We start from the raw sequence: 15,946 nt of genomic DNA on the forward strand, positions 1-15,946 counted from the left end.
AATGTCGTCATGATCATGCTGCTGTACTAGACCCAGTAACTGGGGCGCTGTACTCCTTTTAAAACAATTTTTGACTTCATCTGTCGTACTAGTAGTAGAGTACAGATGAAGTCAAAAATTGTTTTAAAAGGAGTACAGCGCCCCAGTTACTGGGTCTACTGCTGTACAATATCATGGAATCCTACAATGTGACTAATGGATTTATGAGTAAATAAACATATTATTAGATTAATTTTCAGTTGAGTTGTCCAGAAATTGAAAACAATCCTGCACAATCTGATTGTGTATTCAACCACGTTCACAATTCATTTCAGAAACTGACAAAATCATAAAGAGTGTATTACAAAAAAATACAATATTTTGTTTTTATTTTTTAATTTAAAATAAAAATTTAACCTTTGTTAACTTGCTTGTCATCTTGTTAGGACACAAACCATGCACAAACTAACAAAGCACAGCCAAATCCTTGTTCACTTATAATCAGCAGAAAGAAACAAATACGATTTTACCGATCTTTTTATGACAGAATGAATTAACCTACTTTACCTTTTTTAGAAGTTTGTAATATTTTCGTCGGTCGCGCTGTTTTGGAATTCGGCAACAAATATTATCTTGGTAGGACAAATCTGATTGATCTATGTGTTAAATTATTTCATGTATCGACCAATCAAAAAGCGTTTGATATAACGCCACAGACATTTTCCTAAACTTGCCAAAAGTCGCTCATGCTTGGATTTATTTACTTCCGGATGTCACTCTCACGTGCTCAAAGTCACATGACACATAATCATCACAAACAGAATTTTCTGCACACAGCTAGAGATCTGCGAATTAAACCTTGGCATGGAATGCACGATAAAACGATCGTTGTAATATTTACCAACACAATTCATGCAATGGAAGGGTAAGTATTTTTATTTTTCCCTCAGAACAATTTAGTGTGTGATCGTATTTTAACAATCGTTCATGGCGAAAAAACAAACTATTTGACTGTGTCATCAGTTCAGTATTCAGTAATCATCAATCAGTGGAGTGTTGTTGTTTTGTGACTGGTGTGGTGTGTTTACTTGTCAATGATATCCCGTCAACCCCTTTTGATAGATAAACTACACTTCAATCAGCTTTTGTATAATGTAATGAAAGGTGAATTCGTGCGATAGAAAAGTTTCCGTATGGCGCCACCACTTTTTCATTCGAAATAAAATAATATAGTATCTAATTTACCTGATTGATATATCCCTTTTTGTAAAAATGAGTGAAAAAGTGGTGGCGCCATACGGAAAGTTATCCCGTGCGATTTACTTAGTGTGGTCTTCAACATCAAATTCAAGTTCAACAATACTCAAAAAGAGTTTTTGAGAATTGTTTGTACTTCTTAATTTTTAAAAAAGGGTCAAGCTTTTGTCTTTGCCTTGTATTTCTACATGAACTCATTTGATCTGTTGAATGAATGCGTTGTTTAGGTCACTGTTTTTTTAAACAGATTGTAAATCTGTTTTTATTGTTAACTGTTTTGTTGTGAAGATTCCTTATAATAATCTGATGAAGAATTATGATATACATTCTCTTTTTTTTACACAACAAACAGGTCAAATGTGATATGAGAAAAACAGAATTCCTGTTCCTTGGTGGTGTGGATGAATGCTGATACGAAATTCAAGAATCACAGTTTGTGGAGAAGAGCTATAACCACCCCTTCTCTTCAAAACCCAACTGTTTGATTCTGTTGGACTAAAGACTGCCTAAAGTGATGACACTGGATCATGCATACAATCATATTCAAAGTGCAACAGTTTGAGTGTTGAGTTACTGTATGTGGTGGATTTGAGTGAGGAAGGATCCCACTCCAGAGTGAGTGAGTCACCCAAGGGAGTTACAGTTTCAAAGAGTTCTTTGTGAAAGTTTTTGCATCACTAGAACTCGCTGCCAGGGATTGGTAACAATTTAACAATTTTGTTGAAAGTCACGACAAGAAGTTGTCCAGAGAATTTGTTTATTCTTTAAAATCATTCAACCATGAACGCAGTAATATCTTTGTGTCATTTCTGTGAGCTTCACGGACCAAGCATTCTCTTCTGCACCCAATCATTTCATACTGGGGACCATCATCAGCAGACGTTAGATGGGAAGACAGAGCAAGGGGCCTCTGGTCATCCATTGTTCCGTCGGTCACGGTCATCTGAGTCAGGTTCATCAGCTGCAGGCGGTGATCAAAAGGCAGGCAGTGCCTCGCACTCATCCAAAACAGAACTGTGTGAGGTGAATACAAAAACTAAATCTCTCTTTCCAGCATGAGCACTTAAACTTTTGGGGCATAAAAACTAGTTTTGTTTTTTACATCCACTTTACTTTCCAGTGAAATGTTACTCAAAATGTTTTATATTTCCAAACTCCGCTGTAAGTTTCTCACCAAAGGTTTTTTATTGCCATATTTTACATATAATTACCAAATCTATACCTTCCCTTTCAGACATTTTAATCATCTGTTGTTATAAATATGTGTAGAGTCTCATATTTATAATAGTTTCTGTTCAGGTTTTAATAAATGCAGGTACATGTATTTTACATTAAGTGTAAACCTCGTTACTAGTTTCACTATTTAGTCACAATTCTTGTTTTGCAATTACTACTGTTTTAGGCATGCAGGTCCTTCCAGCCCGGGCAGCCAAACTTCATCAGCCACGACCATGAAGTGGACATCAGTTACATCAGCACCCAGCATCCCCATAACCCACAGATCTTCGCTATGGTTAGACAAGCCTGCATTAGGAGTCTTAGCTGTGAGGTGAGGCAAACACTGTGCCCGTCTGACTCTGTGCCCCTTTCTATAGTCCCATTAGAGCACAAACCCTGTGTAGTCCATCGCTTGGTTCTGCCTACATTTGATGGATATGAAGCTGCCAAGCTTGCCATTGAGTCATCAAAAACATTAATCATTATTTTGTTATATAAGTAGTGTATGCATTGAGTACAAGAATCACAAAGTGAAATTTTGACTGTTTCGCGTTTCATGAGAACATTGTTGATAAGACATATTGTCATTGACTGTTTACAGATAAAGGTTATTGATTTTTTTTTTTTTTTCTCATTTAGGTCTGCCAGGGTCGCGAGGGACCTATTTTCTTTGGTGATGAACACCATGGTTATGTTCTGAGCTACACCTTCTTCATTAAAGACAGCCACGCCCGAGGCTTCCAGCGATGGTACAGCATCATCGTCGTCATGATGGACCGCATCTTTCTCCTCAACTCCTGGCCCTTTCTCGTCTCCAACCTACGCTCCCTGATCGACGAGCTTCAAGCGAAAGCGGTTGTCGTTTACGAGCAGGAGCAGTCGGACAGACCCCAACGTGCCGAGCGAATCAACAATCAAGTCTTTCTCGCCCCGGGGGATATCCGGCGGCGATGTGGGGGAAGCAAGACTTTTAGGTCTCTGCTGGAATTAACAAGAGATAAGAACCTTTTTAGGTATCTGCACATGGTGCTTGCATGGATTCTTAAAGCTGGCGGGAGGAGGTTGACAGAGAAAGTTCTAGAAGGACCTCCAAAGGAAGAGGCTCTCATAGATCTGGATAATGAAGAAGGTTGGTGGTATTTTGAAAAAGCTTAAAATTCGGTTTTAAACTCGGTATCAAGAGCTTCAAATTGTTTATACATGAGGTACCCGGTGCTTACACATAGTACCCAAACTGCCTCTAGCCACTGGGCTAGCTTGGTGGTCAAGTGATAAGACATCTGAGTACTGAATATACAGTGCTTAGTGTAAGTGTAAAAACAAATAATTATGCACGAGGTGTCCAATAAATAGAACTACTAAATAACCACACTTGTATTGTAAGTTGACCACTTTCAAATTCCTTGTTAGGCTCTGTACACAAAATCCCATTTGGGCATCTTTCTTTAGAACTTCCACACAGAGAAACTCAGGGTTTTTTCTCAGGTTTCCATAAGGTGCTGATTAGCTATGGGGGCACACACTCCTTGTACATTTATCCTCAGTATCACTAGTTTTGACACATTCAATCTATTCTATTCTACAACAGAGACTGAGGAAGGCTTCATCAAGGTATCGACAATGACAATGGATCCTGATCCAGCAGGAGGGGTAATGGATGGTCCAACAGCCGAGCAGGACAGCCGAGAGGAGTGGCAAGATGGCGGTCCCGTTTTTACTTCACTTCACCATCTGCGAAATGTGAGCTTACATATTCTACAGTATAATATGAGGATCAGGTGGGCTCAGTGGTTTCTTTCCCTGCCTTTCACATCTGTGGACCCCGGTCCAATTCACGCCTCAGACTGGAGCCTTGCATGTGCATTGGGTTTTCAGTCCCTATCTGATTGCATGGGTTTTTCCTGTTGGGGTTTTACTCCTACATCTCAAACTGAATATTTCTTCTTGAAATTCCTAGCCATCCTTTTGATTGGCTCCAATTGTGCTAGTGGAAAACTAAATAAATAAAAAATTTAGGCTCATATTGAAATAAGGCTCATTACTACAAATATAAACTGTCCAGTCAACTCTTGGTAGCCGCTGTATTTAACATACATGTACTTGACAAACAAATCAGGAACACATTTCATAAAGCCTGTAAGCACAACAACTTGCTAAGCACAACAAAATCTTGCTTAGCAAAAATAGTTTACCAGCCAGAAAACCATATTGCTGCCACTAGTACCCTCCTAATAAAATAAGGCCCTGTTCATAGTAGTGTTAAGAGAGAGCCACTGTGACATGTACATTTCTTCCTATATCAGGTACTCGGCAGTCTGAACTTCCATGATTTGGCACACCATGCTCTTATAGGCAACCAGATTATTGTCCGATGTCACTTCAAGAGCACACTACGCTCATTCTTTGAAGTCCTCAAGGTAATCAAGAAAGGGAAGTTGGGATAAAGAGTGATCAGCATTCCCAACAGAAAGATAAATTTAACAGGAAACAAGAGAGAGAGAGAGAAAGGGGGAGGGAAGGGCATAATATTTGTCGCCAACTTGGGAGTATATGGCCTGTGATGCCAAACATGTAGTGCACTTAGCTAAATCAAGAACAATAGTTGTATACCCATTTACTCCTTGGTAAAAAGAAGCAGTTACAGTTGAAACGCTTGTAAAAAATCATTTTCTTGTGAACCTGAGCATTATTGTGTTGTGAGAAAATGTTCACAAGTGTTTTTGAGGATGTATTTTAAGAAAATTACAGGGTAAAGATTTAAAAGGGAAATCTGGGTTGAATACAAGTGGTTCATCATTCATCAACCTTGAAGCTGAAGTATTATTGGCTATTTCCTACCTTCTGCCCATGTAGTAGTTCATAAGCAGTTCATAAGTACATGTGTAGTCTCCAAAATTAAAAAATCTACTCCACGGCAGTAGAACAAATATACACAACAGAAAAATATAAACATATGGTTTTACTACAAATTAAACATAATGAATATACAATCAGAAAACTCTTCAGTTGTTTCTTACTTTATTGTCTCTTCCTGGTGCTATATACCTAGACTCTCCTACCAGTCGGCTGTTGTCACATCATCACACACAGCGACCACTATGAAGAATCCTTCAAGTGTAACTTCCTGGGTCTCTCCCCAAACACGTCCCTCCCGGGTCACGTCAAGTTATCCGAGTACTACACCCTCCTTGACATCATCATTCCCAGCCAGTCGCCCAAAGATAGAGAGAAGGTGATTGTGGAAGAGTCTGATCCGTTCCATGGCTATGGGATTTTGATGAGTAGCACTGGATCGCTACCAGACATAGGTAAGAGTTGAAGACTAAGAAATAAAATACATGGGTTACTTGGGTGATGCTCAAAAACCTGATTCGCCCTTGGATTTGTGAAGTCCAAACAGAAGCAAGGATTCAACACTAGCTGGAAGATAATTAGCTTGGATGTAGAACTTAACAAGGTACTCGTAGTAATAATAATGCATATTCTTATAGCACATATCAGGTAGTCAATTCTTTCTACTGCCACAGAATTAAATGAGACCATGCTAAATTAATCCTTCTATGCTGTCTACTGCAGGACCCACGATCCTGACCAAGATTCAAAACGTCCTGGACAACGAGAACTTCACTCAGGAGGTTATCAACGCCTTCCTTGTGGCTCTAAAAGAGGAGTGGATGAAGTAAGTTAGTTTAGATTTTGGGAAGGACGGGCTTACCAATATGGGTAATGAGAGTCTTTACCACATGTACAGTTAGGTTAGCATGAACATCTGATGTCACACTTCGAGGCTCGTGAATTACGCAAGAGGTCTGCCTTAAGCCTACGTCAATCCCTATCCATAATCACCTTTGACCTTGCACTCATTTCACATAGGGATTCGCAGTAAAATCCTACCTACATGTATTTGTAAACATATTGAAAAATGTTGCTGCATGCAGATGACTGAAAGTGCAGCTGCCAAACATCACCTTGAACCAAACAAAACACTGTTATGGAAAGTTTAAGTCACTGCACGTTTATCCATTGAAATCATTGTAACCAACAAAATCACTGGTTCTGTAAAACCAATAACTGCGGTTAAAGACAGAGGACCAGTCTACATGTAGGTCAGCTCTTGTACTCATTAAAACGTTCCTTCTTTGTTTTCCCGAGGGCCAATTATCAAGCATGCCTATACTAACATTAACATAAGTCCTTTATTTCCACACACAGTAAAGTCAAGCTACTGTTCAAGTTCACCCGTGCTGGTTCCCACACAGAGGAGGAAACAGAAAGACTTCTGCTGATCCTTAAAGCCAAACCAGAGGACAAGAGTTTGTTGAAGTTCTGGATTACCGGCCTGAGCTCCCAGTATAGATCCCACTTACTGACGACGTCAAGTATGGGTGCTTTAACTACGCTACCTTAACAATTAGACTAATTTAATATACTTTCACTACACTACCATAAGACTACATTTCATAAAGAAAATTGTACATGTAATATGGAGTTGTGGGTTTATTTCATGCTGGCCTTGAGATAACCCATGACATCCACAGCTATTGCCTTGGTGCCCTGTGGTTCTGCTGCGGTGCCCTTTTGCAAATTTCATATTATACACATTGACATTTTCATCTTGGGGTGCCCCTTAGGGTAGGGTAGCAGAGGAAATGTGCTGTGCCTTTTCAAGACCGAAGTTCAAGGGCTGCCATGACCACTTCTTTGAATTAAAATAATCTTCCAGTCTTCAGTAATGGAAACAAAGAAATCGGATTTGCCACTTTTCTATTGATGAATTCGGCAGCTTAATCTGTTGGACAAGCATTTTGCAAGATAGGTTTTGAATGTCTGGTACAATGACTTAATTGGTGTAAAAAAAAAATGGAATCCCCCAACTGTAAACATGTAAAACTGTGAAGGTATGTAATGTTTTGGGATCAACTTTTGTATAGCAATATCTTAATAGGCAAAGCTTGGTACCAGTGTGCCTGACATGCCTGATACACATTCTTTCAGAATCGGGATCTGTGTCTTACGTATTGCAAAAACCTTGCTCCTATAGCCATGCGACATAGCAACTGTCTTTGAGTTTGAGGAGTTGTCCATAAAAGAAATGCCTGCTCATGGAAACTCAAAAAAATAAATAAAAAGTTATATACCTTTTTCAGTGTAATATTTATTTTTAAGCAGAATCAAAATTTACTTATCCAGATTACTTAAAATTATTTAAACGTCGTTTATGTTGGACATAAATTTTAAAAATCAATAAAATATTGCATTTATACATTTTCGACTGTTTTCTTGTCTTTTTAAAGCTTTGTTGTGAACTTATTTGGGAACTATTTCTTTTGTAGGGTTTTGGTTACTCATCTTCAAGCAAACTTGAATCATTGATTCTGATTGGACAAACCATAGCAATAAGAGATGTGAAATAAACTTATTGCATGGCAGGTATCACATATTGGGCTGTTTAATCGTTCTGAGCTATTTAAAACTATACACAAAATGTACAGCTGTTATAACAAGGTACCTTCCAACACTGCCTATTGCATTAAGCTGCTCATCAAGTTTGCTCAAAGAAGAATTTGTTATCGCACGCACACTCATGGCATGGATGTACATGTATAGGGAAATTTGGGGCATAAAAACTAATCTTTTTACATAACCACATTACTTCGAAGTGAAATATTTCTCAAAGTGCTTTATACTATCGGAAGCTGCTGTAGGCATCTTATTTACCAAAGATATTTTGGCCATTTGATTTAACAGAGATTACCAAACATACAACTTCCCTTTAAATACCATATAAGTTGTCGTTCCTCTACATGTGGGACAAACACAAGTAAGAAAGAAAATGAGTAAGTACTGTTTACATTATTAAGGACAAGTACCTAACGAGGGCTGTAGAAGCAGTTAGTGCACACACATCTTATGAGTGTTGTAGTGTTACATGTACACAACCCATATCTACATAACTATAGGATTTCCCGTCAAACACACAAACAATGTTCACCAAATATTTACCCATTCCCACATAATAAAAATGTGTTTTTTTCCCCAAAACAGAAGTTGTAGTAAGTATTTTATAAAAAAAATATTTCAGTGATACAATTGCCAATTGCCTCTGACTGGCTTGCACATACTCTATGACAAAACATAAACTGCTTCGCCTTTCTTAAAAATGGATTTTAAACCATGTTTTTTTTCCTTGATTTGTTTATATGTAGTTTAGCTTTTTTTGTGGTTATTGAAAACTAGATTTAAATGCATGCTTTTCCGAAAGTATATCAAGGTTATAGCTTCAAGAAACCAAATGATTAACAATGAAATAAGTGCAGCGCAGAAAAACATTGATCTTTATTTCTAATGGTAAGTACACAAAAATTGTTCCCCCTTTTGAATCAAGGCAAGGAGCAGCTTTACTTCTTCAAGAAATACTACCACTAACTGACAAAATAGCAAATATAAATGCACTGGACATTTCCACCTTTCTATTTGAAAGATCTTGTAAAAATGTACACATTCAGTAACAAAATACCCCATCTTAGTGTAGTTTTGAAACACAATGAAACGATGATTACAACTCTTCCTTTCAAAGTCAATCCTGACATTAACTGTGCTCTGGCTGTACTATTCAATGGATTTCATTGGTCAAGTTGGTACTGTACGCATACATATAGCCATTTCATGTACTGCTACACACTGAAATGTACCACTGGGGGTCAAATGTGAAAGATTCCAAACTTAGGTGCCAGTACCTGGTGTTTTATTAAGAGTCTCAAATCGTTACATCAAATCTCCTGACTAGTGGGACAAACTGTACCACAGGAAGTCTTTTCACAAGTTCAGTTTGAGAACCTACATTGGGGGATCAAGGGTACAAGACACTTTGCTTCTTGTCTCCAAAATCAACACTGCTTTACAATTTCTCCAACACCAAATGGTCCTCAACTATATGCAGTTTTTATAAATTTTGGTGAACAAAGAGCCCAAATAGCTGCATGGTCTCACGAGTTTAACAGCTAACAATTCCTGCAACAAGTGACAGCCTGCAGGAAACATTCATATTTTGCTCGTAATGAGTCAAAGCATGTTGGCTGGAAACCAAATACAAGCTCTCCTACATCCCAAGCAGGATTCAATGATGTGGACACAGAATATATGTTGTTCTTTGTCTAGGTTACCACATCAACGTTGTGTTATACATAGTAGAATCTTGCAACTTCATCAATGCCTTTGCCTTTTGGAAGGCCCATGAAGCAGTAGGTCATGTGTGACATTTTTCAGTACTGCACACTCGGACCCTGGAAACAAGTTCACGATTTCCAGACTGACAGTCAATATACTGCTGAAACTCAAAGTCCATAATGACAGCTGTAGTATTTGCTCAATGTTGATCAGCAGTGAAAAGGCAGCCAATCTCCAACACAGGGTACTTCAGAAAATCAGATCTCAGTACAAGTGTTTCAGTGCGTGAGAACAAAATGCAAGTGTACACACATGGCATCGAGCCTCATGTTAGCTGACGCGTCTGTGTAAAATCCATGTCGGAATGACATGGTCCTAAGGCGCTAGACCAAAAAAGGTGAATGGTATCACCTGGATCAACACTAGCATGTACAGCGCCCTCTTCAGTTGGAGCTTAACAAGACTCTATCATCGGACAGGTTCTCAGACCTAGTGCCCTGCTACGAAATGCAGTTGTACAAACAGCATGGAGCATACTGTTGGCTGACGGGCCTGTGTTAATCAATGTCATAACAACCATTGCACAAGACCGAATAGGCCAACGGCATCGCATTGATGGCACTAGAGCACGGACAGCGACTCCACAGTTGGAGGGTAACAAGAATCCATCATCAGGTTCTCAGACATGGCACCATGTTACCTTCTCCAGCGTGTTGATGTAAGTATCTTCCATACCAAAACAACACTCATCAAGACACCATACATGGCGTAGCGATAGAGCTGTTTGAAACGGGAAGGTAGAACCAGGAGAGTGAAGTGTATCTTTCCATCGGGATCTGGGCGAAAAAAGTGAAGAAATCAGTTGAAATGAGCAAATGAACCTCGATCCGACACCAGATCCACTTTTCTGTACTTGAGAAAGGTTCTCAAAATTGCAGTCTTTAGTTCGTGCTTTGTCCTGGGTGCCCAGATTTTTAATATCGTTTGCGACGGGGAAAAGCAATGAACATCCATATTGTGACAATGCCAGCAAACACTCCAAACATGGCATATCTATAGAGTTGCTCGTAGCGGGGTGGGAGTGGTAGTAAAGCAAAATGAAGCTTCCCCACTGGATCTGTGTAAAGCAGAAACCCAGTGTTTGTTAGTTGTTAGTAAGTGTGAGTGAATTAGTTGTTAGGGTAAGGATTAGTATTAGGAGTTTGGTTTACTTGTTAGTACACATCAGTGTAAAGGTAAAATTCTCTAAAGCATTCCTGAGATTCAAAGCACACAGTGAAGACACAACAGAGGGTACCACCATGCCCTCATATTAAGCACCAAATGATAGAAAGGCCCATATTTTGATAAAAAAAGCTGCTGCCCTACTGGGGGCCAGTAAAGACTACGGCCAAATTTCATAGAGCTGTTTAAGCAAAAAATATTGCTTCACAAATTCCTGCATAGCAGTTTATAGCAGGATAATAGTCACAAGTGGTACATGTGCATTCTGGTAAGCATAATTTTGTTGTGCTTACCAAGTTTTTGTGCTATCAGGTCTCTGCAGGGCCCAATTTCACAAAGCTGTTAAGCAAAACATTCTGCTTAGCAAATTTCTTGGCTTAGCAAGAATTGACCACGGTACCAGTCACAGCAATGGTAAGTGGATGGTGTTCTGTCTCGTAAACTATTTTTTTGCTGAGCAAATGTTTTTTGTGCTAAGCAATTTTTTGCGCTTAGAGACCTTATGAAATTGGGCCCTGGTCAGACATTGTTATTCCTCAAAAGTGATTATAACTTACCAATTACTGCTGCGGCATATGCCATATGTTGAACACCCATCCTGTAACTACACGTTGGTATCCTGTACTCCTCTGTGACAAACTGTTCCTCGTCAGCCGTCAAATCCGCCATCCCTTTATTATCATTCTTATAGATACCTCTGTACATCGCTGTGAGTTTAGAGAGACTGTGCTGTAGGAAACCCGAGTGGTGAGTGTGGGCACTGAAGGCATACTGAGGTTTTAGGGTTCGGAGTAAGTTGATGTGTCTGTTTAGCATAGCTTCGGCCATGGCGTTGTGAGACAAGACAATACGGACTGTCGATTCCTTAGATGTGTCTGCCATTGTGAGCAACTGTTGCTCAAATACACGGTCCTTGTCATTTTGACCCATGTGTAAAAAAGGCAAAAAATTGATCTGCAGGATAGAAAAAATTAAGGAACTTTTACTTAAATCAAAGAATACTGTACTACCAAAACCAATACTAAATTAATCATAGTAGTACTCAAAATTGATTCATGCATGGTTCAAACATCAGATTTCTGAGGGTTGGCATTCATCTGCAAATGCTGTGGCCAGAGATTCGATTGCTAGCCGCTGTTACTTTGCTTCAGGTGGCTTGAATTTAAGTAAGGTATTGTGAATATCTTCTGACAGCAGTTTATTGTTGAATTCATTTGAAACTTCACATGTTAACTTAATTACACCTTTCTATTGCCCATAAAACTGCTAATCCACCTGTGTGACCCTACCTTTATGATATCACCTTGCTATTGATTATAAAATTTTCAGGAAAAATAATTAGTTCAATGAAGACAAACTTTAAAATGCCATACAAAAACTGAAGAGATTTGCCACAACCTCAGATTAGTGTTCTGACTCGATAATATAGGGTGCATTCCATTAGCTTCCCCGGGTCGACCCTGCGGTGCTCATCTGGATGAGCCCCTGATAAGAGCTAACCGAACAAGCACACTCGCCCTCCCGTGGTGACGTCATGCACCCCAAGTGCCAAAGGCCAGCCCCCCAAGTGACCCACTAAAACAAGCAGGGCACTGGAGGCCGACCCAGGTGAGCCCCTGGAATGACATCGAGGCTATTCGAACGTACCAAGGCAGACCGGGGAAGCTAATCGAACGCACCCATAAGAAAGCCATATACATATCTCCTAATTTCTGAGTATTTTTGAAGAGTTTTGAGCAGTCTCACCTTGAAGAACGCAACATGCTTGTAATGAATTGCCTCCGTTACTGGCCCAAAATGTTTCTCGAAGCGTTGTATCTTGGCATCTGTTAATGGATCCGAACCCTCACCACCGATGTCATTGTCTCCTGACAGGTGAACAACAACAGCCTACACAATAACAATTGTTTTATTTGAATCATAAAGTTTTCAAATAATTGGGTTTATGATGCATAAAACTAGTATACAATGCATTATAATGGGAGACTGTTCAGTTGTATTTGTATAAAATAATCCTGATGTTTTAACTGACAATGATGTTTATTGTGCAAATTGTATAACTTATAACTTATTTATTCACTTAAAGTTGATGTTTTTATCTATAACGCATCCTCACAGCAAGCTCATAACTTAATGGAGTATAGACAATTTAAGAAGCTGAATGAACAGGATTTATGATCTTATGTGCCTTTGATATTTGATCATTTCTGCAAGTTGATCTGTGCCAATGAAGGTTATGGCACAAAGATATGGAGGTTCCAGACGGTTGGTTGGAAACCTGTCTGTGGTTCAGCTCCAGTCAATATACATCTGTCATTAAAGACAGTGGACACTATTGGTAATTGTCAAAGATCAGTCTTCTCACTTGGTGCATAAAATAACAAACCTGTGAAAATTTAAGCTAAATCGGTCGTCAAAGTTGCGAGATAGTATGAATAAAAAACACCCTTGTCAGTTGTGTGCTTTCAGATGCTTGATTTCAAGACCTCAAATTCTAAATCTGAGGTCTCGAAATCAAATTCGTGGAAAATTACTTCTTTCTCAAAAACTATGTTACTTCAGAGGGAGCCGTTTCTCACAATGTTTAATACTATCAACCTCTCCCCATTACTCGTTACCAAGTAAGGTTTTATACTAATAATTATTTTGAGTAATTACCATTAGTGTCCACTGCCTTTAAGTTTGACTAATCATTACCTTGATATCATTGGGGATCTCAAAGAGTCTCTTAAACCTCTCTGCGTATATTTCAAACTCGGTCTCAGTGGATATACTGCCCTCATCTAGCAGGTCACCCATTGTGATGACAACGTCGGGTTTGATGTAACGCAATGCTTCGTGGAAATACTTCTTCAGATATAGGTCTGCATCCCACCTATGTGAGCCAAGAAATCAAATGTTAGTTTTGATTGAATACTATACATGTAGGATTGAAACAATCAAGCGGTTCCAGAAAACCAAAGGTATACTTTGCTTTTATTTTAAGGGCTAATCTATTTTTTTCCATGAACAATAAACAGGGCCCAATTTCATAGAGCTGCTTAACAATAATCTGCTCAGCAGAAAAAACAGCAGATACCGGTCACAAATTGTACTTGTGACATTTGCCCAATTTCATAAGGCTGTTTAGCAGAAAATGCTGCTTGATTGTGTTTTGATTGGTAACCTGTTTCCGTTTTAAAGCAATACTTTTTGGTGCTTAGCGCGTTTTTATGCTTAAAGGAATTATGAAATTTGGCTATGGTAGGTTGGCTGGTAACCTTACTGATTACTTGGAGTAAGCGTAAATTGTAATGCGTAGCTACTTTTGTGCTTAAGCAGCTTCATGAAATTAGGCCCAGTTGATCAACTCTTATACAAACCTTGTGATGTATCCCAAGATTGGAGGTTCATCTCTGTACCCCTGAATCTGCGGATCAGCAACAAACAGTATTCTTACAGGATCATGCTGGGGAATCCCCTTATTGCTCGTTGCACTCTCTGTGGGATACTGAATGGCTTCCCTGGCCTGGTTCCATTGATTCTGCTTTAAGATGAAGAATTCCAGATACTCATTGTAGATGATCAGCATGAGTGCGCTGACCATGAGCATGGTGTAACAAGACGGAGGAGAGAACTTGGACATGATGCTTGGCTATCTCTCACCATTCAGATACTTGGAGAAAACAAAGTTAAAACCAAGTGAAGTAAGTTCAGGGCTTAAACTTTACAATCTAGTACGCAGGCCCAAGGCCACTACTTTTAGGGTTATGGGCCAATAAACTTATGATTGGATAAGTACAGCAGTCTTTGGATGCTGGACTGGAGGGTAGTTTTGCAATAACGTAACGTAACCCCGTTATCGCAACTAGACCCGAGGGTTGGTTATAACAATTTATAGTACGACTAGGCCTATGGCTGTATGGGAGGACCTTCCACTGCCTAGAACTATGTTGAAGTCAGTTCCGCTATATGGAGGTAATCGCAGAACGAACCTCACAGTCACACTCACAGTTCTATCAGTAGGCTCGGGAGGACCTGCTCCTACCTACCTAGGTAGAACTATGATAAGAGGTTCGTTTTGCTCAGGTAGGGACGACCAATCAACGTTTAAATACACACCAGGCAAACTTCAGCAGTTTGTCTATGGATGGAAAGACTGAGTCAGTGATTTACCAGTAAACAACTTGGAAAAAATCTCACAAAAATATCAGGCCAAAGAAATCAAATAAAAATACACAAATTACCATTTGTGTTTTGTGATTGTGAAAACCTGAAATGAAGTAAAAATGTCAACCTAGGCCGGGCTAGGCTACATGTACGTCTACGACATAAAAATATTTTTACTCTAGACTAGTTTGTAGGCCTACTCTGAATGTGAATATGATCGACATGATCATCATGATGATCAAAGATGATTGGAAAAGTTTCCGTATGGGCTTATGGGATGGCGCTACCACTTTTTTATTTGATATTATAATAAATTAAATAGAGCCATAATACTAAATAAATAGATAGTAAGATAGGCGTATCTCATTTACCTTAATGAGATAGGCCTATCCTTTTTGTAAAAATGAGTGAAAAAGTGGTGGCGCAATACAGAATGTGGAAAAGTTTCCGTATGGCGCCACCACTTTTTCATTCGAAATAAAAAAATATCGTATCTAATTTACCTGATTGATATTTCCCTTTTTGTAAAACTGAGTGAAAAAGTGGTGGCGCCATACGGAAAGTTATCCATCTAATTTTTTATAAAACTCAATTTTAATTTAAATAAAACAATAATATTTAATTAAGCAGATTAATTTAATTAATAATTAAAAACCTACCTCAGCTCACCTGGTGATGACCTAGGCCTGCTTGAGCTTTCCAAAATTTCCGATCAAGGAAATAGCTTCAATCGTCTTGTTTGTTAAACTTTTAAGAAGGTAAGATTCATCAGTGGTTTGGAAAATGTGCATGGTTGTGGCGCGGAATCGGGGAATCTTTCTCGCATTTTGACATTTTTTTATAGTGCAAAACTACATAATAGTATTGATCAGTACCCAGACTTCCTATTTTTGGACTGCATTGAGCGGAGCAGTCGATATGTCTGAACAACAAGTAGATGGCGCCCGACTAT

The 15,946-nt window shown here is 39.0% G+C and overlaps 2 protein-coding genes across 3 annotated transcripts in view; one reads left to right on the top strand and one right to left on the bottom strand.

Annotated features, from left to right (window-relative positions):
* LOC139943895 (uncharacterized) overlaps window positions 1–15,879 on the bottom strand; it is a 29,385-nt gene extending 13,506 nt beyond the window's left edge. The window contains exons 1-5 of one of the 2 annotated variants that reach the window (XM_071940776.1): window positions 15,664–15,879; window positions 14,208–14,500; window positions 13,543–13,720; window positions 12,592–12,735; window positions 11,403–11,799 (exon numbers count right to left, since the gene is read on the bottom strand). In XM_071940776.1, the coding sequence (XP_071796877.1) occupies window positions 11,403–11,799; window positions 12,592–12,735; window positions 13,543–13,720; window positions 14,208–14,470 (982 nt within the window). In that variant the 5' untranslated portion in view covers window positions 14,471–14,500; window positions 15,664–15,879. Of the gene's footprint in view, window positions 1–11,402; window positions 11,800–12,591; window positions 12,736–13,542; window positions 13,721–14,207; window positions 14,501–15,653 lie in introns of both variants that reach the window. The other variant, XM_071940774.1, reaches the window with a different exon arrangement.
* Window positions 788–10,316, top strand: LOC139943898 (folliculin-like). Its single transcript, XM_071940782.1, has 9 exons — window positions 788–904; window positions 1,589–2,259; window positions 2,639–2,785; window positions 3,094–3,583; window positions 4,043–4,194; window positions 4,758–4,871; window positions 5,504–5,762; window positions 6,031–6,133; window positions 6,667–10,316. Exons 2-9 carry the CDS (start codon window positions 2,017–2,019, stop codon window positions 6,860–6,862), a joined length of 1,704 nt encoding a protein of 567 aa, XP_071796883.1. The 5' UTR covers window positions 788–904; window positions 1,589–2,016; the 3' UTR covers window positions 6,863–10,316.
* Window positions 15,880–15,946: the final 67 nt, after the last annotated feature.

This window comes from Asterias amurensis, chromosome 11, assembly GCF_032118995.1.
Source record: "Asterias amurensis chromosome 11, ASM3211899v1".
NCBI classification, from domain to species: domain Eukaryota; kingdom Metazoa; phylum Echinodermata; class Asteroidea; order Forcipulatida; family Asteriidae; genus Asterias; species Asterias amurensis.

What these genes read in the sequence shown, in the direction of transcription:
- LOC139943898 (XM_071940782.1), top strand. Translation starts at nt 2,017, where the DNA reads ATGAACGCAGTAATATCTTTGTGTCATTTCTGTGAGCTTCACGGACCA. An exon ending in CCAAAACAGAACTGTGTGAG is followed by an intron (nt 2,260 to 2,638) that starts GTGAATACAAAA and finishes CTACTGTTTTAG; the next exon opens with GCATGCAGGTCCTTCCAGCC. An exon ending in CACTTCACCATCTGCGAAAT is followed by an intron (nt 4,195 to 4,757) that starts GTGAGCTTACAT and finishes TTCCTATATCAG; the next exon opens with GTACTCGGCAGTCTGAACTT.